The sequence below is a fragment of the Lontra canadensis genome, unplaced genomic scaffold (genome assembly GCF_010015895.1).
Source record: "Lontra canadensis isolate GAN:19392208 unplaced genomic scaffold, GSC_riverotter_1.0 scaffold20, whole genome shotgun sequence".
NCBI classification, from domain to species: domain Eukaryota; kingdom Metazoa; phylum Chordata; class Mammalia; order Carnivora; family Mustelidae; genus Lontra; species Lontra canadensis.
The window spans coordinates 2996990-3021817 of record NW_022631014.1 but is presented as its reverse complement, the minus strand read 5'-3'; the positions used below and the strand labels follow the sequence as shown (position 1 = coordinate 3021817).

At 40.0% G+C, this 24828-nt stretch overlaps 2 protein-coding genes across 3 annotated transcripts in view; one reads left to right on the top strand and one right to left on the bottom strand.

Annotated features, from left to right (window-relative positions):
* RAB5A (RAB5A, member RAS oncogene family) overlaps nt 1-7041 on the bottom strand; it is a 30032-nt gene extending 22991 nt beyond the window's left edge. Inside the window, exons 1-2 of the mRNA XM_032860936.1 lie at nt 6674-7041; nt 3211-3466 (exon numbers count right to left, since the gene is read on the bottom strand). Of these exons, the coding sequence (XP_032716827.1) occupies nt 3211-3373 (163 nt within the window). The 5' untranslated portion in view covers nt 3374-3466; nt 6674-7041. The remainder of the gene's footprint in view (nt 1-3210; nt 3467-6673) is intronic.
* A 197-nt stretch (nt 7042-7238) lies between these two features.
* Nucleotides 7239-24828, top strand: part of EFHB (EF-hand domain family member B) — a 56843-nt gene continuing 39253 nt past the window's right edge. Inside the window, exon 1 of one of the 2 annotated variants that reach the window (XM_032860935.1) lies at nt 7239-7269. Coding sequence is in view for 1 of the 2 variants with exons in the window: in XM_032860934.1 (XP_032716825.1) it covers nt 12210-13121 (912 nt within the window). In the remaining variant the exon portion in view is untranslated. Of the gene's footprint in view, nt 7270-12153; nt 13122-24828 lie in introns of those variants that run through there. The other variant, XM_032860934.1, reaches the window with a different exon arrangement.

Here is a 24828-nt window from a genome sequence, read left to right as displayed (position 1 = left end):
GCCTTCAGATGAGAGAGTAGGAAGGAGGACAACCACCTGAGCCTTAATATTCCTTGCCAACCTTCTGGGCTTGTCTTAATAAGAACAAAAAATGTGATGCAGACTTTAAAGCCCTATAAATCAGCTAGAACTCCCCAAAGTGCTAAACCCATCACCTAATGACCTAACCTCATTGTGAGTGTTACAGGATCAAGGGGCAATTGTATGTGAAATTGTGAGACAACATGGATTCTTAAATTAAACTTCCATGTTAAGGAAGAATCACATAAACTACCCTGATATTCTTGATGAATGTAAGGTTCTAGAATACACCCAATTAAAGAGTATAGCATATGAGCCCCACTGTAAAACACAATCAGAAGAAAATTTTAATTGAGCTCTTCAGACCATGACTATTACCAAATATAAACAATCAAAAAATAAAGCATAGATAAAATGCAAAACACCTGGCCAGGTTCATTTGTTAGCTAAGTCTTATCACACATCAGCCAAAACAAAAACACTTATTTCTTAAAAGTTACAGACGTGTGGTATTCATCATTAAAGGTCTCAAACCTTGAAATCCTTAAATAGACTACTACTATAGTTCCTAAGGGTGAACAGCCGTTAGCAAACAGCATAAAAGAACAGCACTCACTATAAAACATTAAATCACTGTCTTACACCTTCATCTTACACAATGTTTTAGGTCAGTAATGTCTCAAAACCAAACCAAACACCAGTGCTCACAGCTATAATTGTAACGGCAGTTCATACCTCCTAAAGATATTACCATGTAGTCAAGGTAGTTAGAAAGTGTCCAACAACCACTGACACAGAAATTTGGATATAAATTCCTTATAGAGTTGGTTTTAAAAGCAAGATTTGATCTGTACAAGTAGAAAATATGAAGGAAGCTTTACATGTAGGAACAAAAACCCTGAAAAACTCATTACTGAAATGTAAATAATCTAATTTGTATTCAACGGAAATGCAGACTATATATACGCATACACACATATCAGAAAATATGTGTACTTATGACATTGATACAGGATTAAATTTTTCTTGTAAACGTCCTGCTTGAAATGTCAATTAGGAAAAAACACATTTGGATGATCATAATACCAAAAAAAAAAAAAAAAAAAGATTCTAGTCTTAAGCTTCTGAGGCTCCTGCAGTTTCCCAGGAATTAAGTTCTTTACTATAGCTCTTCAGTGTTTTTGTTATTTTGGTATGTACTGTGAAAAGGGGGAGGGTGGCATTTATCAATTCTATCTGGCCCATGTATTTATAGCCTCAAACTCATATGTACTTTGGGAAATGCTGCCACTGACAACCACTTGAGAAGTGTTATTACCTTGATATTTCATTACTAAACCAGATGTGTGTGTCTGTGTGACTACACATACATAAATGTATATGTGTGTGTATATATATGTATGTATATACCTACATATATACGTATATATGTAGGTATATACATAAATATACATAAATCTATTAACAAAGAAACCACAAGAATGTATATTATGTATATTATTCATTATTATTATTCATTAGATTTCTAACTCAAAAGCTCCATACCATGGACTACATTTTTCATGCTCATTATAAAAACACAAAACACTAGGGGCACCTGGGTAGACTCGATTGCAGCTCAGGTCATGATCTCAGGGTCCTGGGACTGAGCCCTCTAATGGGTCCCATAATAGGCTCCATACTCAGCAGGGAGTTTGCTTGAGGATTCTATCCTTCTCCCTCTGCCCCTACTCACTCCCACCACTGTGTACACACACACTCTCTCTCTCAATAAATCAATCTTGAAAAAAAAAATACAACTAACTAAAACATGTAACACTGTGTAACTTGATGGATGTACAAACAAGAGACTGACAATCACCACGACACTTCTCTGAGTCTACTGAAGTGGAAATATCACCTATGTAGGATACTTCCTGTATACAGGGAAAGACCAGGAGGTAGTATAGTTTTATAAACTATTTTATTGGAAGGGTCTGAACTATGAACAAGATCCTCAAGTGTACTTGAGAACATACACTAAATGCAAGACAGAAAGTTACACTTCTGAAAGATCTGAAGTTGCTATGTGTCAGTATCGGTCTTAAGTATTTCAAAAGTTTGACTTTTCATATGTATGACATTAAAATATATTATGTATACCCTTAAAAATATAGTACTGCTTAATTATATACCCCTAGCAAAATATTGTGATCTTAAAACTGTGTTTCCTCTGGTATTACCCAATTCAAAAGCTTCATTTGACAGATGAAACAGGACGCTTGGAAAAGGCTGTACCGGGGGTGCCTGGCTGACTCAGTTGGTTAAGCCACTGCCTTCAGCTCGGGTTATGATCCTGGAGTCCTGGGATTGAGTCCCGCATCAGGCTCCCAGCTCTGCAGGAAGTCTGCTTTCCCCCCTCATCCTCTCACTCTCACGCTCTATCAAATAAATAAAATCTTAAAAAAAAAAAAAAAGGGAAAAGGTTGTTTTGCCCCACTGCTATATAGTGAATTTGATTAAATTCAATTTATCAAATTTCCTGTCTTCTATCCATAACACTGCACTATTGGCTGTTACCTTTCTCCTGCCTCTTACCTTCCCCTCATTTCAGCTCTACCACAACCACTGTATTCAGTGCACTCTACCTCTTAACCTTTCTTTCATCTTTCTCTCCAGGTCCCATTTCCCTTTTTTGTCCCTCTTCGTTGATCACTGACTTTTTCTCTTCCTTCACCCTAGGAGCATTCTTAAACAAGTTTAATAAAATTTAATTAATTTTACTAATCAGTGTAATTTACAAATAGTCCAGTTATTTAGAATTAGAATTTTAAGGTTAACTTTTATTATTTACTTTTACTATTTTCTTACTCATTCTAAAGCGCTAAAACATGTATTAATTTGAAGAAGCCTCTAATCACTATCAAGGAACAGGTATCAGATCAAATCTAAATACTTGGGATATTGACTCTCTTCATGCTTGCATCTGTATTCCAGCTTATACACAACCATCTTGGGGATAACCAGGAAATCAAAATGTTGGAAGATACTATCTAAACAAAAATCAGCATAAGTTTTAAAGCCTAAAGTCTGCTGAACAGTTTTCTTCACTATGCAACCTATTTAGGTATTCATCATCAAACAACTAGAACCGCAAAATTTTTGCCAATGTATAATTTAATTAAATGAAGGGAAAAAAGAAAATCTCACCCCCTATGGTACTCTCTTGAAATTCATGAAATTGGCCCTTCACAAAACGAAGCACTAGGCTTGATTTCCCAACAGCAGACTCTCCCAGAAGTACTAGTTTGAACTGGCATATTTTATTTCCAGTATTTGGCCCGTTGGGTCTTGTTGCTCCTCGATTAGCCATGTCCAAATTTGAAAGAAGTCCCTAATTTCAGTCTCTTAAATGAACTTCCAGGATGCAAGGTGTCAATTTTTTTCTTTCTAGATGTAGAGAAACCTGTAAAGAAAAATTAAATACACAAATCAGGAAACAAAACAATCTAATGTTAATCACTTCAGCAAATTTTGCCTGTACCATATTATCGCATGATAATCTTAACATCGACATGACATTGAATGTCATTTAAATTCGTATGAGATTTAAGCCTAAAATCCTACTGTAATTTTCAGAATTTTAAAAAAATTCTATAGCTAATCTTTATTAAAGACTTAACTTTGTGCCAAGTACTTAAGTACTTAACATAGTCACTCAACAATCCTATAGATACTACAACCCTTAAAAATGAGGAAACAGGCACAGAGAGGTTCAGTAACTTGATTGAGGTCACACAGTTACTGTGACAGAGTTGTGACAAAGCCATGAAAGAGCTGTGTTTCAAACTCAGTCAACCTGAGAGATGATTCAAGAGTTTAGGTTCTGGAACCAGACTAGTTGGACTAGAATAGTTTTAGGGAAAATGAAGTTCGTAAATGGAAAGTTCTTACAAAAGATCCTAGAACACAGTTAAGAGCTCAATAAATGTTGGCTATTATTACGGGAAGACCCCTGTAAAATTATACATTTTTTTTTTGTTTAACTAATGGTAAATTGGAGCAACAAGTATTATAAGGCTCTCAGGTTTGTGTGTCCAGTGGCTAAAAGACTTAAAATTGTTTCATGTGCTCAAGTACATTATACATGGAAGTGTTAACAGAGGTCCTCTATGTGGTAATCTTATTAGTGTCTTACTTTGTTACGTTATTCTGTAGTTTGAGCCTAACAATTAAATATGTCACTATTTTCTATTTAACACATCTAGAAAAACCTAGCCTAAATGGCAACTTCTCTTATCATCTAATGCTAATTTTCAATCTCAAAGGAATAAGGGAACATTATTCCAATCTACTCACAAATCACAATGGTTTCCTCCCATATTGAGCTATAATCTGATCATGTGCTCCTTAAACCTGATGATTCCCTCCTTAAAATAACTGTTATATTTCATTTAGGTACCTCATGTAAGAAATTTGCCTTCCCCATGAAATGAGTTTAGATAAAAATCCCTTTGGACAATGAATTCATTAATAAATATCCAACCGATCTTACGTTGGAGACAACAAAATCACCACTGACTTACCTAAATGGCAGTTTTGCAGAGTCCTTTTAGTAATGCATACCAAACTATTCACACTTGAAATGATATGTCTGAGTTGCTTCCAAACAGTAGGGATGTAAATAAAACATGACTGGCCACAAAATAATTTAAACTGGCGATGGGTTCACTTTACTCTTCTCCCTATTTCTGTACATTTAAAAATTTTTCTGTAATAAAAAATGCTCCGGGGAGCCTGGGTGGCTCAGCCATTAAGCTGCTGCCTTCTTCTCAGGTCACGATCCCAGGCTCCTGGGATCAGATCATGATCCCAGGGTCCTGGAATCGAGCCCCCGCATCGGGCTGGTTGTTCAGCAGGAAGTCTGCTTCTCCCTCTCCCACTCGCCCTGCTTGGGTTCCCTCTCTTGTTGTTCACTCTCTCTGTCAAATAAATAAATAAAATCTTTAAAAAAAGATAAAAAAATTTTTAAAAATGCTCCGATCCTCACATTGACAACCCCAATCCCCCACCCCCACTAAAAAACATACCAGATTTGGGATCTAATCCTGGCTGGCTATACCAAAGTCTCCATTTCCATAATACCTAAGTTACATATCTACTGGAGAATTAGATGACAGAATCAATCAATCTACCTATCTATCCATCCAATACAGGGGCCAACACATAAAAGGGACTGAAAATTGGCAATTAAAGTGGCCCTCTGATGAAATAATGACCAAATATCAACAGAACATCACACAGAATGAACACGTACCAACACACCGTCAGATACCTCAATACCAACAGAAACACTTCCCAATTGTTTCACTACCTCCAAAACAGCAAATTCAAATACTTGTCAAGGACAACATGCTCCGAATTTCCATGGTCCAAAATTTCAGGAAAAAAGACATTCCCATAAAAAAATATGATTTTAGCTTTGCCTTCTAAGGGTTAAAGCTATTGGACTATAACTCCCTCCAACACTCTCTAGCAGAAAATAAATGTAACTATAAAAGATACAGGTAGCCTAACATTAAGGTTAAAAATCACGCGCATTCACTTGTATTCACTACTGTTTTGTTTTGCAAAACAAAAATTTTGCATAAAATGCTTTTTAAATCTTTTGAAAATGAAGTGGTAGTCTATAAAGGACTCTAGGTGTTCTTTAATGAAAATAGTATTAACAACAGCAGCTAACATTTGCCGCACACTTATGTGCCAACCACTAGTCCATGAATTTTGCTTACAGCAACCCTATGAACTCATATTATCCCAATTTTACATTAAAAATAAAGTTTCTGAGCCCTCCTGAATTATCATAGTGCTGTACACGTGGTTTTTTTTTTTCTAACTGGTTATGACACTGACAAAAACCAAAATTTGTGAATTATGACGTTCATAGCGTCTAAAAGTTAAAAGTCTCGAGAGGGTAACCAGCTTCTAAGGGAAGAGAACAGCGGGACAGGTCTCCTAAGGTCTCTCTCTACCCACTGTGCGTGCTCAGCGGCCTAGTTGTCTTGAGTTCTTTAAAGTTGCGGTTCATCACCTTTCACAGATGAGACAGCCCCCAGGCAGACTATGTTGATGAGCCTCCTCCTCCCTCCATTACCGGTCTTTGGAAGTCAAAGGTAGGCGGAGCTCCCCAAATTCACACCTGCTGTAGGCCCCAGTTCCTCCTTGGAGAGCACCTGAGTAACTGATACCAAACTCCGGATGGCCCGAACAAGCAGGACCCGCCAGGCCCCCTGGCCATCTTTCCCATCCTGCTTCCCCCACCCTGGCCTGGCTTCGGCTGGGACCACCCCCTCCAGGGCTGCCAGGACAGGGGCCAGACGGAACCGCGGCCTCCAGCACTCTTTCACGGCGCCATCTTGAGAAGGGAAGAGGGTGACACCCGTCGCTCCCTCAGTCAGTCCGCAAATCCCGATCCCCAGAGCTCTTTGAGGAATGAATCACCAGGGCCGGCAGGACGAGATGCCCAGCTCGACAGCTCTGGTCCAGGGCACTGGGGCCAGGTGAAGAAGAATGGGCGGGAGACACAGTGCCGGCAGGGCCGCGGACAGACTGAGAACAGCGCATAACCTGGGGTCCCGGCTGGCTCTTGGCAAGGGAGGGAAGGTTTGGTTACCTGAGACCGCAGCACGCGGAACCGCGGGGCTGAAGCCTCCCGGCAGCAAGTCCCAGGCGTAGCCCGAGAAGACGCTGAAGCTGTGGCGGTGGCTTAGACGGTGGCGGCGCGTCTCCTCCTCAGGCCGCTCCCCTCAGACTGGACCGTGCGGGGATCGTGCCGTGGTGCCGCCCCCGTCCGGCTCCGTCTCCGCCTCTCTCCGCTCCGCCTTCCTCTTTCCTTTCTCCTCCTTCACCGCCGCCGGCGCTCGAGTTCCGACTAATTCTTCCTCCTCCTCCCTCCTCTGCCTCCTCCCCTCAGGCTAGCCGCCGGCTCCGCCGCGAACCAAAACACAAACACTCAAGTCCCAGCGCGGGAGCCACTTCCGCCGCCCGGCGCCGGCCTCGCCGCCACGTCGCTGCACGTAGCAAGCTACGCCCGTTCGTCACTTCCGCGGTAGCCAACCCCCCCCCCCCCCCACCTCTCCGTCCGCTCCCCCGCCCCTTCTCAAAGCCCTCTCAGCTGAGGCTGGTCTGCGGGGCCAGCTGGGGCATGTCATGTGACCTCTGCGTTCAACCAGGGGCGAGCCAGCCTGCTTCCTCCATCCCACGTCCCAGGCAAGCGCGACCCCGCCCTTGCAGGCGCCATTGTCATCTGGGTGGCGGTCCTGGGCTCCTGGCGGTAGGGGGTGGGGGAATTCTTTTATGGCCTTGATTTTGGGCAAGCTCGAGAACAGGGGATTGTTGCTCCCTGCCCATGTGGGGCGGAGAAATTCCTTTTGTGAATGTGAGCTCACAGTCCCAATTAACCCTACCCTACAGCACCCCAGCTGTGGTAACACGGGTTAGGGGGCTTTTGGGGGAGGACTTTTCTAGTCTGAGAGAGCCTCCCCAGCCCTCCGAACGTGTCCTGAGGGGAAGCCTGGGTCGTAAAGGTATTTACTCCTGCGAAGAGAGGATTAGAACGTCCCCATACCAAAAGTCTCTAGGCGAGAAAATCTTAAAATAATAAGCTTTTATTGCTTTTATTCAGTTTACCTGTTTGTGGTGGGGGGGAGAAAATCTTAAAATAATAGCTTGCTTTTATTAAGGATTTTCCTTTGCGAGTTATCCTATTTTACTTTTACACTACAAGGCCTCACTCAAATGAATATCTGAGACTAATTGCCTTCCTACATTAGAGTATTAGCTCCCCAAAGTGGTCCTCAACACTGTGTGTCACAGTGCCTGGCAGCTGGGAGTCTCTAGTCATGGTTGTGTAATTAATGAGTGAGGCGTGCCTGTTTTAAAGGTAAAGAATTTGAAGCAAAGAGATGGTGTAACTTGTACAAAATCACCACTGCTAGTGAAATTGTATTCTAATATGCAAGCTGGGTCCTGAGTTCTTACGCAGGATTCCAGTAAAAAAAACAAAACAAAACAAAAAAAAAACCCGAACCTCAAAACATTATCCTCCGCTGCAGATCTACATAACACACTCTTTGGTTAAATTTCATACAGTAGTTTCCGGCCAGGTATCTGAAACAAAACAAAATAATTCGTTTTGTAATTTGGTAGAATGTTAAATTGACTTTCTTTCAGGATAAGGGCTACTTTACGGTTTTGTATGTATAGCCCTGTTTTGAGAACATCAACATTGTCTAGGATGTATACTTAGGGTAAGGTATCCTGGGGATTCTCTGTCAACATTATGCAACAAAGATGATTTCAACCCTTGAACAGCCAGTCTTCTAGATCAACTCCCCAGTTACTAACCAGAAGAGCATAATGTGTCATACCTAAATGGTATCTGTGGCACTTTATCCTCAAGAGCTTGTTCCAGTGTAATGTGTTAGTCATGTTAGTACCTCTTGGACAATCCAAGGAAGAATCAGGAAATAGGCTATGTCACATCAGTTGTGGCATGTTAACACTATATCCCAAAACAAACCTATTCCAGCCCAGATCTCCTGCTTAGTTGACTGGTATTAACAGACTTCCAGTCACCTGGACTTGAAAGGGGAAAATCATCTTCCCTCTTCCCACTTTCCTTCATAAACCATTGTCCATTCTAATACCCAAATTTCTCTAATCCCCGAATCTGCGATCTAATCCCAACACCTGTGATCTAATCCTAGCATTATGGTAGTATTCATATAAACTGAATTAATGCATAGTCCCATCTTTTCAATCATTTTTTGCATTTCAGCCAGTAACTCTCCTCAAAAATGTTCAATGATAACTCACTTGCAAAATAGAGTCCAAAGTTCTTTTCTAGGCCCAACCCACATTTCTGTCATTCTATTTCTATAGTTTCCCTCTCCCCAAACTCTTGCTTTGTACCCTAATCATACCAGTATACCCAGTGTTCCCAGAATATTGCCTGTGTGTTCTCATCTTGGCATATTTAATCACTTTGTTCTCTCCCTCCCAGAACACCATTAATGTTCATCACTGCCCGTTTCACTTTTGCCAAGAAACCAAATGCTCTTGATCACATCTGAGAATATAGTTGAACCTTGAACAATGCAAGTGTTAGGGGAACCAACTCCCCACACAGTTGAACATCTGCATGTAATGTTTGATGCCCCCCCCACCAAATTAAGTACTAGTAGCTTACAGTTGACTGGAAGCCTTACCAATAAAATATTTTATAAGTTATATTTATTACATATTCTACTCTTACAATAATACCTAACTTCCTCATTATTATTATTATTATTTTTGGTATTTCTGGGCAATATCATTTGCAAGTTTTTTTTTCAAAATTTTGCAGATCTCCAAAAAATCTTCTGATATATTGAAAAAATCCACATATAAATGAACTTGCCCAGTTCAAAACTGTGTTGTTCAAGGGTCAACTGTACTTCTACTGGATTTATCTTTTTCCAATAGTTTCAATACTTTGCTTTACTCTCTATGATGGTTCTAATATCTATCTGCTTTATTTTATAGTGCCTAGACTTTTCTCCTCACATTTTTATTCCCATTGGGGAATCTAAAACTCATTGGGGGAGTAGGCCCTGAGTAGGCCTCCTGACTCACTGGGCGTGGAGCCTGCTTAAAATTCTGTCTCTCCCTCCTTCTCTGCTCTCTTCCAATAAATAAATAAATAAACAAACAAACAAACAAATAAATAAAATCTTATTAGCATTTTAAAGTTCTTAAGGACCAAGACAACAATTTATCCATCATTTCAATTCCTCACAAAGGATCTTTGACAATAGGGACCTCAAAATATTTGTGAACTTAATTGCATTTAAAATGATGAGCATTTGACTGAGGAAGTCCTCACAAATAACACATGGATAGTGTAATTTATAACTTGTTAGGAACACCCCATTTCATTGTTCTAGGATAATGCTTCCTCATTTATTTTTTCTACCAATTTTGTCTTTTAATTTACCCCCTTCATAAATACATTTCACAGTATTTTATAGTTTAGTCATAATGTTTGCCTTGAAGAGGGCTGCTCCCGTGGCTAGCACTTCTAAGTTCCACTGGCAATTTTGGAGAGACTGATATGCCACAGTACATCTTTGCTCTTGGTGCTGCCACTCATAATATGCTTGTGTTTTTTTTCTCACCCCCAGGTAACTGAGGATAACAGATAATTGTATATTTTTAGTGTCAAATGTGGAATCCTATTTATTGATATAATTTGTTAAGGAAGCTACAAAGTGGATGGGCCTTAAATGAAATTACAGACTTGAACACAGCCCTCAGTGCTTCCTGTGCTCTCAAATCTCTAAATACCCACACACAAATTCCTAGTACTTTGCATCTATCATCCCCAGCACTCTTACGTATCTGTATCTTCTACCTTCTCTTCCGGGAAATGTTTCCACCATTGTGTAGTTGAAGAATGAATCAAAGATGGTAATGACTGGTAATGTTCTTTTAACTGGGACTATCTGAGACAAACCTGAAGGTAATTCTAACTGAAGGAATTGCAAGCATAGTGGCAAGGCAATAAGAAAAAGACTGTGGGAACTTGAGTTATTCATGTTTAAAAAGCAGGGCTTAAAGCAAGCCTCAGTTCAAATAACTTCTAAGCCCACAAATTCTAAAGCAGCATCCCTTTATAGGAAAGTATTTTCTTCACTACACTTGTCAGTATGTGAAATGATCCTATTTATTGGTTTACTTGATAGTTATCCATCCCCACTAGAAAGTAAGTTCCAAGAGATAGGGATTGGCTTGTATTTCACAATATTCCTAGCACTGACACAAAGTAAGTACTTAATAGTTATTTGTAAAATGAAAGAATTGAATGAATGCTTATACATAGACATGCCTTCATTTATATGCTATCAAATCATTTAAGATGCTTAAGGGGAGAAGAATATTTATATTAATTATCTGAAAATTACAGTATACAAATGTTTTCAAATGTGAAATAATATCCCCTATGCATTTTTTTAAATTTTAAATTTTACAAGTCCTTCATAGTTTCTAAAAGACTGGAATCCTATAAATTCTGTTCTGATTCCAAGCTAGGTGCTGTATTTCCCATGTATGTGTAGAACATTACAAATATTCACCAAATAGACTTTCATTGACAAAGGGGGCTGCCTGGCTGGCTCAGTCTGAAGAGTATGCTACTCGACTTTGGGGTCGTGAGCTCAAGCCCCACCCTGGGTGAAGAGAATACGTAAATAAATAAATGTAAAACCTGACAATTTAAAGAAAATCCCATGCTGGGGTGCCTGGGTGGCTCAGGCTGTTAAGCCTCTGCCTCAGGTCAGGATCCCAAAGTCCTGGGATGGGTCCCTGCATAGGGCTTCCTACCCAGCAGGGAGTCTGCTTCTCCCTCTGTCCCTCACCCTTTTCTCACACACACTCTCTCTCAAATAGATAAGATATTAAAAAAAAAAAAAACCAACAAACCCAAAAAACAAACAAACAAAAAAACCCGTGCTTAAAACGAATTTGAGTTTGCCACAGTATTTTAAAGTCAGTATGCATCTCAAACTTTATTTAAATGTTATTTAAAGCCTGGTTATTAAAGTGTAAATGTTCTCAAAGACTTTGTTTCTGTACTGCAGCTACCAAATATAATAACAGAATTCAAGGTAGTTCTTTAGGCTAAAAGAACTACATGCAGTATGCATGTTCTTGCATAACGAAGGACCTAAAATTAATGGTCACCACTAGAAAAATGGCTACTTATTCTCTGTTCGCCAGTAAAATTAATAGGCAAATGGCCAGGAGGCAGCCCGTGGCTAAACCCGTCCTAGGGAGAGTGAGTTGCTTGCAAAACGGTAGAGAAGTTGGTGAGCATTTTCTCTAGTGCCCAAGACCATATCCTTCAAGTTTTCTTGCCCCCCAGATCTAGTAAGGAAGGAGGAAGAAAAGAGAAGAGAGGGAGAGAGGGAGAGAAAGGAGAGGGAGAGAAACAGACCGAGACAGAGTGGGAGATATGGGTAGGGACCAGCCTGATGAAACAATTGCGCGCCAAGCCACGCCCCTGTTTCCTAGGTAACCCAGTAAACAGACCTTCATCTGCCGCTCGTCTGTGAACTCCTCTAGGTGTAAATTGGTAGGCAGGAAGCTGTGGGCAGGGAGTCCGAGTGGAGATGTGTTCTTTCGTGAGAGAGGGGTTACCTAAAGGGTTGGGGCACCCCAAGGGCTTAGGAACTTACATTGAGCCAGGTGCAGCTTTCCCCTTAGAGATGAGTGCAGCTGGAGGAATGAGGGTGTCCGAGAGGAAATGTCCCCAGAGTATGGAGGTTGGTCTCACGGACAAAGGAAAGGATGACTCAGGAGAGAGGGGGGTCCTCATGGGAACAAAATCTCCCACGGAGTTAGGGTTCAGAGTGGGATTAGGAAAAGAAGATTTCTCATGTAGGGAGAGCCTCCTGGATAGTAATAAATTTGAGGAGAGGATAGCATCACCAGAAACAAAATCTCCATTGAGCAAGGAGCTTGAAATGAAAGTAAAAATACAGAATCTTTCTAGGACCCTCCCGGAGAAGAGTAATTTAGGAGTCTATGGGGTCTCAGCCTCCCAGGAAACAAAATCTCTAAGTATGTTACCAGGAAGAATGGGCTTAGAAAATGACTGTCTTCTGGCAGGGTGTTCTGGAAGGATCATACAGCCTCACTTGGGCATGGTATGCGAAAGTCCACAGGCTCTAGGGAGCAGGAGAGGTTCTGTGGCTGGTTCCTATGGAGGGGTAAGGGCTTCACTGGGGAAGCAGCCTACTTTGGATATAGAACCTAGACAGGAACTGGGAAAAGAGACCTGTGTGGTGATCAAGCCCAGTGCAGAGATGAAGCCTCCTGTGGAGGTGGACACTGGTCTACCCAAACTAGAAGAGCCAGGGCCCCAAATAGGCTTGGTGATAGAACCTTCTGAGAGCCAGTTTGCCCAACAACCTGAAGAGAGAAAGGAGGCTGAAAACACTGAGCCAGGAATAGAACCTCCATATCGCATCAGACCCATATACTCTGGGAAATTCTTTGATCGGATGCCTTGCTGGCCAACTGTAAGTGTTTTTTTCTAGTACTTTCCCTAAGAACTCTGTATATCCATGTCTTTATCAAGATGATAAACTGATGAGACGTGTTTGGATTCACGGAGTCAAATTGCAAAGATTTCGCTGAGCTGCTGATAATTCCTTGTTCCATTGGATTCTTTCAAGCTTTCACTTTGTCTGATATTTTCTCATTTTTTGCCTCCCTTCCTAGATGTCAGCTTTGTTTTCTGTGTGTACCGTACCGATGGTTCCTCCTGACTTCTCCTGCCTTTCTCCTTTGACCTTCATTTTATTGATTAATCTGCATTTCCTCAACCCTTTCACCAAGATACATGTTGTATCCTAATAGTCATATAATGAAAGAAAAAAAATTCCCCCATTGATTATATATTCTGTGATTATTTATTCTTCCAGCAAAGACTAGTGATGGTAGTAGCCATTTTGCTGGATACAAGAAAATATACAACAAAAACCACATTATCCATACACTCTCGGTTTAGACACTCATTCTAATGTTAGAGACTGATAACTGAACAAATGTTATATAGGTTTCCAAATGAGTAGAAAACAAATTTGATTCTTCCTTAGTAGATATAATACTCTAAGCGCAGAGCTCAGTGGAAAGATTGGGCAACTCTGTTTGAAGGAGATGGGAAGGCTTTGCAGAGCAAGTAATATGAGCTAATTTAGAAATATTTGAGCTCAGGGCACCTGAGTGGCTCAGTGGGTTAAGCCTCTGCTTTTGGCTCAGGTCATGATCTCAGGGTCCTGGGATTGAGCCCCGCATCGGGTTCTCTGCTCAGCGGGGAGCCTGCTTCCCCCACCTCTCTCTGCCTGCTGCTCTGTGTATTTGTGATCTCTCTTCCTCTGTCAAATAAATAAATAAAATCTTAAAAAAAAAAATTTGCGCTCATTTGAACTAACTTGTTGGATGGAAAAAAAGATTTGAGCACTTTTGGCAAAGAAAGGCAGAGAACATGACCAAAGTTTCTTGTATCTGAGAATTATAAGCAACTCTTTTTATCCAGCATGGTGTTAAGAGATACAGATGAAAACGGAATATGTGGAAGAAATCTAAACATCCAGAACAATGGAAACAGAAGCAATGGTGGATAAAATCTGCCTTTTGGAAAGATAATTTTGATATCAGCAGTAATGGTGGACTTGAATGGGGTAATATTGGATGACAGGAAAACGTTAGAAGGCTTTATCAAAGTAATTATGGATGAAAATTTATGTAGAGTTAGGATAGAGAGGAAAGTGCAATTTTGAAGCCTTTGTAGATGATATTGTTAAAAATTGCCATCCAGGGACATCTGGGTGGTTCAGTTGATTAAACCTCCAACTCCTGATCTCAGTTCAATCGTCCATCTCAGGGTTGTGTGTTTAAGCCCTGTGTTGGGCTCTGTGATTGCTGTGGAGCCTATAGAAGAAGAAGAAGAAGGAAAAGAAGGAGGAGGAGGAGAAAAGGAGGAAGAGGAAAAAAAAAAACTTTAAAAATAAAATAAAATAAAATAAATAAATAAAGTTCTTAAAAAGAAAAAAAAAAAAAAAGAATTGCCTTCCGGTTGTTCTTCTATGTGGTGAAAGAAAGGAAAGCTAGGAAAGCTGATGGATGACTTAGGGATTTCTAGTTTGATAATGATCTCTTCTGGTTTGGTGGCAAATGAATATCTGGTGTTGGCCATCCTGAATTTGAAATATCTGCAAGATATCAGATGAAGAATCCAAGGTTATGGTTGGTAATGTGAGACAGTTGGAGCCATGGGTAGGATAGGAGAAGAATCTAGGCAAGAACCTTGGGAAACACATTTATGCAGTGGTCAAAGAAAGAATTGTCAATTAGGTGAGCTTTTGAGGAGTGGGTCTTTACCTTATTTATTGTGCAGCTTCATGGCATATCATAATGCCTGGCATATAGTGGTCATTTAGTAAATATATGATGAAAGAAGGCAGGATGATTAAATTGGAGAACGAACAGAAGAAAAAAGTGAGTCCAAGAGGGTGGTATTGAGGAACATAAAAGAAGCATCCTTGGGACACCTGGGTGGCTCAGTGGGTTAAGCCTCTGCCTTCGGCTCAGGTCATGACCTCAGGATCCTGGGATCGAGTCCCGCATCGATCTGCTGAGCAGGGAGCCTGCTTCCCCTCTCCCTCTGCTGCTCCCCCCACTTGTGCTCTCTCTCCTTCTCTCATTCTCTGTCAAATAAAGTCTTTAAAAAAAAAAAAAAAAGAAGCATCCTTGAGGTATTCTGAGAATAAAAGACTCCACACACTGAGATTTGACAATGCAATTCTGCTGAAAGTGGTCAGAGGGATTCTGCAGAATTTTTTCTATATCTGCAGACTTTTTGTTCCCCTTGGGACTCAGAGTGTTCTTTTGTCTTTGACCCACTTTGCTTTCTGGTTCCCTTATTGGATTTCCCCAGCCACACTCTTTCACCTGACCACGCCTGCTTCTTCTTTCTGGATTGGTTCCACAGTCTATGGCTTCAGACCTGATCTCACACATGGGCAGATACCAGCTTCTGGTTTCCAACAGAGGCAATTCTAAACCTGTGCTTCCTCTTCCTCTCACATCCTTCTTTCTATGTGTGATAGGACAGGGTAGACAGTTTCAAGGAGAAAGTGACTAGCAGTATTAAAACACCTGTGATAGGGTAAAGAGGATACAGATTAATTAGCTTTGGACATTAAGGAAATTAGCAACGTTGGTAGAATGGCATAATGGAGAGAGAATTCAGATTCCAATATACTGAAGAGTGAACAGGAAATTCAAATTAGAGAAAATTATTGTGAATTTTGTTTTTTCCTTAAGAAGTGTGACAGTGAAAAGAAGGGAGTAAAGACTCCACTTAGGAATTTATTTATTTATTTAGTGAATCAGTAGAGAAGTTTAAGTTAATACAAAGGAAATAATGGGTGGAACCAGATCCTAGATAAACAGGAGGAAATGAAATTAGGGTACAAGTCAAGAGAAGTCAAGATTAGTGTGGACTAGAAATAATAATTTTAATATTTAAATATCCATTTTTACTATAAAACAAAAATAACAATATTTTAGAAAACAGGAATGAAAACACCCAGAATCTTATTACCCTCACACAATGCCTACCATTCTGCGGCATTCACATGAATGTTTATTAGCAGTTTACCATATCAACATCACTACTCATGGAGCTTTGCCAGGTATAAATTCTTTGGCTGTCATAACGAAACTATGAGACAGCTGCTATTATTAAATTCCATTTTACAGATGTGGAAACTGAGGCAAATTAGATAATTTGGCGAATGTCATATAGCTAGGAAGTGGTATTCCCAGGATTTGAAGTCACAACTTCAGACTCAAGAGTCTGAATTCTTGACTATACTACATTTCTTGTGACACTTTTTTGCAAATGTGTTTTTAGGTAGTTGTTATGCCAAACATACAAATTGTTTTTCTTGGTTTTTCAATAATTATCATTTAATACAGCTTCAGTGTTAATACAGAGACCTTAAAAGATCTTTTAATGCTAAAAAACAGTATTTCTTTAAGCTAATATATGATTTTTAAGCTACTTTACTCTCGTGTTGGACATTAGATTTTTTCCAGATTTTTCTATAAAAATAGCCTGTGAACATCTTTATGTATATATCTTTTTATATGTCTTGGAATATTTCCTTAGGATAGAGTTTCAGCAGAAGCCAAAGGATGGATATTTTTCTAGTTACTGTTGCCAAATGCCTTTCTAAAAGATTGTACCACTGAATTTTAAAAATTAATAATGATTTGTAAGGCATTGTTTTAATTCACATTTATTGGATTTGTGATGAGACTGAAAATTGTTCCATATGTTTGTTTTCATTGTTATTCTTGTATCTGGTCATCTTGGTCAACTCCTGTTTGTCTTAATTGCTTCTCATTATGAAGTGAACTCAAGGGGTTTGCTGCTTGGGCTACATCAAGTTGAGCACAACGCAAGGAAATATTGGAAAGCAAAGAACTTTTTATTGTTACAAGAAAGAAGACAGGGAAATAGCTCTCAAAGCACTGTCTCCCTATGGGGTTAGTATAGGAAGCTTTTATTCAGTGTATTGGGAGTGGGGACAGGGAATTTGCATATGCACTTTTGGTTTAATTGCACATGCCTCGCATGTAAACGTGCTAGTGCATACATTGTATGTTCAAAAAATGACAGAAACTCTGCTCGTAGGAAGGGAACTTAGTATTATAATGAACTAAAGGTATCCTTAGGACAACTCAGAGGGGGTTTCTGCACAGGTCCTCACCTCCATCCAGTTCAGCTCAAACTGGCTCAAGGTGTTACCATGCAGGACACACCTAGCAAGGGGCTAGCTGGCGAAACACCTAGTTAAGCATCTCCTTGGCTGGAACTGTTGGCTCTGCAAAACAAAACACATTCCTTTCCCGCTTTTGTCCCTTCCCCTCCTCCCTTCTGCTGATAGTTTTCAAACCTCTTATTTGCGTCCTACCTAACAATTATTTCTTGCGTCCTACCTAACAATTATTTCTTTTGGATTTCCTAGGTAGGCAATCATATCGATACTTTCTTTCCTTCTTCAGTATGTACACCTCCTATCTCTATTTCCCATCTCATTGCATTGCTTATGACCAATAATGCAATATTGAAAGTGAGGTCTCTTTTCAAATTTTAATGGGAATGATTTTTATGTTTCAATGTCAAGTATTATTTTTGCTGGAGATTTCTGATATAGCAAATTAAGGATACCTATATTCATTCCCAGTTTGCTAAAAATGTTTAAAAGTTAGGAATGGAGTTTGAACCTTGAAGAACTTTTCCCCACATTTGCTGAAATATGTGTTTTCTACATTAAAACCATTAATTTTCTAATAGCAAACCATCTTCATATTTTTGAGCTAAGTCCTACCTGGTTTTAATATATTATTATTCTAACATATTCCAGGATTTGATTTGCTCTTATTTTGCTAGCATTTTTGCATCTATGATCCCATGTAAGATTGTACAGTAGTTTTCTTTTTGTACCATATTTCTTTGAGTTTGGTGTGAGAGTAATGCTGGTAAAAGGATTTGGGAAGCCTTCTAGATAAACAGGAGGAAATGAAATTAGGGTACAAGTCAAGAGAAGTCAAGATTAGTGTGGACTAGAAATAATAATTTTAATATTTAAATATCCATTTTTACTATAAAACAAAAATAACAATATTTTAGAAAACAGGAATGAAAACACCCAGAATCTTATTACCCTCACATAATGCCTGTAACTGTTTATCCATTATGTATACTACCTATTTCTTGGTAGGCTTGGTAGAATTCACATAGCTGAAAGGGGCAGGACAGGCGATCCCTCAACATCCTCACCAAGGGACGAGATGGTTATCTGTTTGGTGACCCTGAGTTCATACAGTCTTAACGAAGGAAGGAAGTGCATATGGATGAGTTCAAAACCCAGTTTCAAGCACATTACTGTGAGGAGTGTTCAGATGGAAATTCCTATTGTGAAGAACCCACTAAAAATCCTTGAGGACAATTGCTTTGCATTAAGGTGTATTCAGGGAATTGGGGAGCTCATCTTAGTCAGAGGCCTTTCTGGTGTTGAGGGAAGGGGAACAGACATATCTCATGGGAAGGACACTCATCCTGTTGAAGTTGCTGCCCAAAGTTGGTGTTGAGCTGTATGTGAAGGTCTGCTCTGATGGATTTATGAGACCCCCATTAAGCCTTCTAGTCCTGCTAGTAAAACAGTCATTGGTATAGTACAAGGACCTGTATTCAGGAAAAGTTTCCAAGAAATGGTGGCCTGCGGAGAGATTTTTAGAGTGTCCTTCAAGAACTAAAAAGGTTCTGATAAAGAGAGTTCCTCTCTATGCAGCTCATAAAAGGGCTCTTGGCTCTTAGCACTCTGGTAGAGATCAAAATCTCTAAATGGTTATTTCTCCAAGACATCCTGAGACTGTCCCTTGATCACCATTAATGCACTGACTATGACAGAAACATTGAGTTATTAGACAGAACTGAATCTTACAAAGTGCCTTGGTAAACAGTATTGAGCCCTGAGGTACAAAGTGGAAAAAGGAAGGAGAGGTTCAAATAAAGGTTAAAAAACCTATATTGTCTACAATGACTTGACAGTATTTAGGCATTATAGCTACAAAAATGCCTGCTTTCAAGGAACTTAGAGTCTATGGACCTGAGATTGACAAATGATTTTATAATATAAATGTCATGTGATGGGGGTGCCTTATTTTTCCTATTCACTAAGAGTACCTCATAGCTATTTGCAGAAAATATTCATTTTGTCAGAATTTGCAAAGAACCAATGTCTGTAGAAATCTGAGAAATGGGTGGTTTCATTTGCATATAGGTTCAGGGCCTTCTGAGCAGAAAGAAATTAATGTTATCACTCCTAACTTTTTCTCTAAGAAATTCAGAATTAGGGTTATCTCTGGGTAAAACAGAGTGATCTTGACCAAGGCCCAGTGGGAGAGATGGGACATTATGCTAGCCCACACTGAGTTTGGTAAGAGGAAGGTGGTGTGATGATTATGGGTCAGTGGGTCTTCAGTAGTTAAAAATGTCTTGTATCAATCTTCCTGAGTTGACCTGAATCTTGGGAACCAATCACATGAGATGGTCACTGAAAGCTGTAATAATGGGGACTGACTGGGGAGGTGGCCAAATGAGGCTGGACTGGTGTGATTAGGAACTGAGAAAGGGGGTGGCTGAGCGAGGAGTTGGTCAGTGCAGTTGGGAATTTGGTTACATACAGAAGACTGAGAAAATAAGTGGGTATACTGAGGACAATAGGAGCCAGGTTTCTCACTGAGAAAAAAGTTACCCTAATATGAAAAGGAGAAGGATAAAAGGAATCCTGTGTATTGGATTGTATTTGGATGTATTGGTAGAACCTCGTGGTATGTGTCCATGTCCAAAGCCATATCTATGTATCTACATGTATTTAACAAAATAGAATATTATAAAATTGATAAAGATGCTAGTATGTGGGGAGTGTATATACACATACATTTTTTACTTCTGTCCTCTAAGAGGACCTAGAAGCAATGTTTTTCTGGTAGCAATGAACACACCAAAACCAGATCTTGATTTTTTTTTTTAAAGATTTTATTTATTTATTTGTCAGAGACAGAGGGAGAGAGAGCGAGCGAGCACAGGCAGACAGAGAGGCAGGCAGAGGCAGAGGGAGAAGTAGGCTCCCTGCCAAGCAAGGAGCCCGATGTGGGACTCGATCCCAGGACCCTGGGATCATGACCTGAGCCGAAGGCAGCCACTTAACCAACTGAGCCACCCAGGCATCCCCAGATCTTGATTTTTTTAATACCATTCTGTATTAAAAGGAATCAGGACTCTGGAGGAATGGCTGACTCTGGGGTTGGTGCACTACAATATGATCTTGGAACACTTTAAGAGCCAAAAACTAAGAAAATTCTCAAAGAATAATTCAAATGTGTTAAAAGGGCACAGAAATAAGCTTGAAAGAGCTCTAAGTAGACCAAACTGTTATATTTAGGACATTGAATAAAATTGCCATTGAGTTAAATAGATATCCATGAGCCTAGACACATGTAAATACATGAATGATTGAATAAATAGCAAGAAAAGAAAGCTTCCTTGTAGTATAATGCCAATTAATAAAAGTGGATGGAATGTTAGAACGTCACCATTTGGCAATTATCTCATAGTTGTGATGATTTAGGCAAGAATCATTAATGGATATTAAATAGTAGGTGTAAGTTTGGTGAGGAACTAGATATTTACATGAATAATTATTAATTACAAAGGAAACATAACTTTATAGAAGAGAAACCTAGCAGGCATCACCTTCATTTAGTAACGAAAGTTAACATTATCAGTAATAGGACAGATTAACAGTGTGTCCTCCCTGACAGAAGAATACAGCAATGTTTCTGTGATATCCAAGACAAAAATGTATAACTTTAATCATAAAAAAACACTAATAACCTAAACTGAGGGACATTTTATAAAAAATTGGCCTGTCCTCAAAAAATGTCAGGGTAGTGAAGGACAAGGAAACATTAGGAACTGTTCCTAACTGATGGAGACAAAAGAGACATGGCAACTAAATGCTATGCAGGTGTGGTGGCTATGGAGGTGCCTGGCTCCTACGTCCCTTCACGAGGACCTGCTGTGGGGAGCATGGCCAACTGATAGCTTCTTCCTGCTGCCCCCATGAAGCTATTGCTACACTGATGCTCCCAGTGATTGAACATGACAGGGATCCTAGGACTGGACGGATTTCTTTAATGGGAAACTTAGTCTCAGAAACCACTCATTGGGCTGGCCAAAATTTTCTCAGAACTGTGAGGTAGTCTGAAGTTCTTCTTCCTCCTCCTCCTCCTTTAATATTTATTTATTTGAGAGAGAGAGAGCGTGCACACACATGAGTGTGTGAGCTTGGAGAGAAATGGAGGGAGAGGGAGAGAAAGAGAATCCTAAGAAGACCACTGGGCCAGACTCGGGGCTTGATCCCAAGACCCTGAGCAAAAATCAAGAGTTGGTCACTCAGCCAGCTGAGCCACTCAGGTGCCCTTCATGCTCTTCCTTCTTAACACTTCCTTCTCTCTCTCCTTTCAGGGGTATCATAGTCTGAAAGTTCTCCCTACTCACTCCTCCCCTGTTATCTTTCATAGGTGTTTTCCCTAATAAATCTCTTATATGCCTAACCATGGTATCTGCTGCTCAGAGGAACCAAACAATCACACTGTACTCTTGGGTTTGTTCCTTTTGTTATAAAGGACAATATTGGAGCAACTGGTGATATTTGAATGGTGTCTGTAAATTAGATACTAATGTTATATCAGTGCTAATTTTTTGATTTTTGATGCCTGTAATAGTTTTTTTTTTTTAAGATAATAAACCATAAGAAAAAGTAAAATAGAGAAGAGAGACAACAGTTAAGAAATTCCAGTCAACTTTAGGGATACCTGGGTGGCAGAGTTGGTTAAGCAGCTGCCTTTGACTCAGATCATGACTCAGTCATGATCCCAGGGTCCTGGGATCGAGTCCCATGTTGGGCTCCCTACTCAGCAGGGAGTCTGCTTCTCCTTCTCCCTCTGCCCCTCCTTGTGTGTGCGATTTCTCTCTCTCTCTCTGACAAATAAATAAAATATGAAGAAAAAAGAAATTTCAATAAACTTTAGAAAAGAGGCAATGGATATATGACAACTGATTTTGTAGCACGGAAGAAAATGAAATTTGAGGGAAATCAGGTGGTAATTTCCACCATGTATGACCTAGTTTGCCTGGAATAATCCCTGAGAAGCTCAGGCCTTAGAAGAAAGTGTAGTAAAGCTTGGATCTGAAAGTCAAGATTAGTTGAATGTTCATATTCAGCACAGTTTGGTTTCTAGGTCCACTTTTCCATTCTGTGCTGTCCTGACTCCCTACCTCTCCACACCAAATCTGATTCCCTCCCTTCCAACAAATCTGTGGATTTATTTTCTCAAAACAGTTTTTAATGTCAAAGATGCCAAGGCCAAGGGAAGTCAGGGGTATAGGTCCATGCTGAAAATGGGATATTATTTCTTAAAGATTTTATTTATTTATGACAGATCACAAGAAGGCAGAGAGGCAGGTGGCAGGGGGCGCTGTGGGGGAGGGGAGCAGGCTCCTTGCTGAGCAGAGAGCCCGATGCGGGGCTAGATCCCAGGACACTGGGATCATGACCAGAGCCAAAGGCAGAGGCTTAACCCACTGAGCCACCCAAGCACCCCCAAATGGGACATTAATAAGTCAAAGTGTACTTTCTGTAATGCGGTTTCCCTAGCTTCTTCTCCCAGTGGGCCCCAGGAGGGCCAACAGTGAGGAGGAAAGCCAGCCCTCTCACCAGTAGGCAGTGCATAGAGGCAATGGAGGATCATGAGTAAGAGGAGAGATTTGAAAGCCAGCCTGCTTTGGTTCAAGTATCTGCCAGTATATTAAGTAGTATAATTCTGCCACTCAGCCTCTCTGTGCCTCATTTGCACACCTACTTTGTGGAAATCATTGAGTACCAAATGAATTAATACATATAAAATATACATGCAAACAAATACATATAAAACACGTAGAACAATGTCCAGCACATTGCTATGTGGTCTGTAATTATCAGCTATTATTACCATTATTACTATTCTCTGGAAGTTCTGAATATTCTAGAGGGAAAAAAATGATACTGGGGATTCCACCAAAATAAAGGCTGCCTCATCATCTGATCACCTTATAGGAAAACCCAAGACTCAACAAATCCTGCAACACAGATAGAGCTACTAATCATCTTTGTAGTGGTTAACTTTTTAATATAATGATCAGACTTCAGCTTGAAAGCAAGGGGCCAAAACAAGGTAACAGGAAACACACAAACACAGAGGGAACAGAAGAAAATGTAAACAAAAGAGATTACTTGAGAGATAAAGGATGTTGCATCCATACAATGAGATGGCAACTTTTAAAAGGACAGAACTTTAAATAAAATCTTTAAAAAAAAAAAAGGACAGAACTTTTCAGAACTAAATATAGTCTAACTAAAAATTCAATGAAATCAGGAGGATTAAAAAAAAGGCATTTCCCAGACATTAAGACGAAGATTAGAAATATTCAGATACATTTGATTAAAAGTAGGTCCAGAAGGAGGGGTGCCTGGGTGGCTCAGTTGTTGGGCGTCTGCCTTAGGCTCAGGTCATGATCCCAGGGTCCTGGGATTGGGCCCTACGTCGTCGGCTCCCTGCTTGGCGGGGAAACCTGTTTCTCACTCTCCCACTCCCCCGCTTATGTTCCCTTTCTTGCTGTCTCTCTCTTTGTCAAATAAATAAATCTTTAAAAACAACAATAACAAAGAGAATGTATAGAAAGAGAGAATAGATAAAATGAAGTAGAGAAAGTTATCAAGGAAATACAGCAAAATTTCTTTGAATTTAGGATACAAATTAAGATTACAAGGAGTTAATTCCAAATGAAGGGAAGTGAACCCATAGCATGCATCATTGTTACAAAATTTCTGAAAACTGGGGATACAGAGATGATTCTAAATACTTAAACATGGAAAAAAAAAGTCACACACAATGGAACAAAATTCAGAACTGCATTAGACTTTGTGTTTTTTAATGTCTGCTTTTTTTTTTTTTTAAGATTTTATTTATTTGACACAGAGAGAGCATAAGCAGGCAGAGTGGCAGGCAGAGGGAGAGAGAGAAGCAGGCTCCCTGCCAAACAAGAAGCTTGATGTGGGACTTGATCCCAGGATCCCGGGATCATGACCTGAGCCGAAGGCAGCTACTTAACTGACTGAGCCACCCAAGGTCCCAGAACTGCATTAGACTTCTAAACAGCAAGACCACCTCTTTTTTTTTTTTTTTTTTTTTTTAAATTCCAAGTAATGTCTTCACCCAGCCCACTGTAGGCCTTAAACTCAGAATCCCAAGATCAAGAGTTGCATGCTATACTAAATGAGCCCACTTGGTGTCCCAGACCACCTTTTTTTTTTTTTTTTTTTAAAGATTTTAGTTATTTGACAAGCTGGCGGAGCAACAGGCAGAGGGAGGGGGAGAAGAAGGCTCCATGCTGAGCAGAGAGCCTGATATGGGCCTGGATCTCAAGACCCTGGGATCATGACCTGAACCTGAGCTGAAGGCGATACTTAATTAACTGAGTCATCAGGTGCCCCCCACACCACCTCTTAAGGGACATTGGGTAATGCCTTCAAAATTGAGAAAATT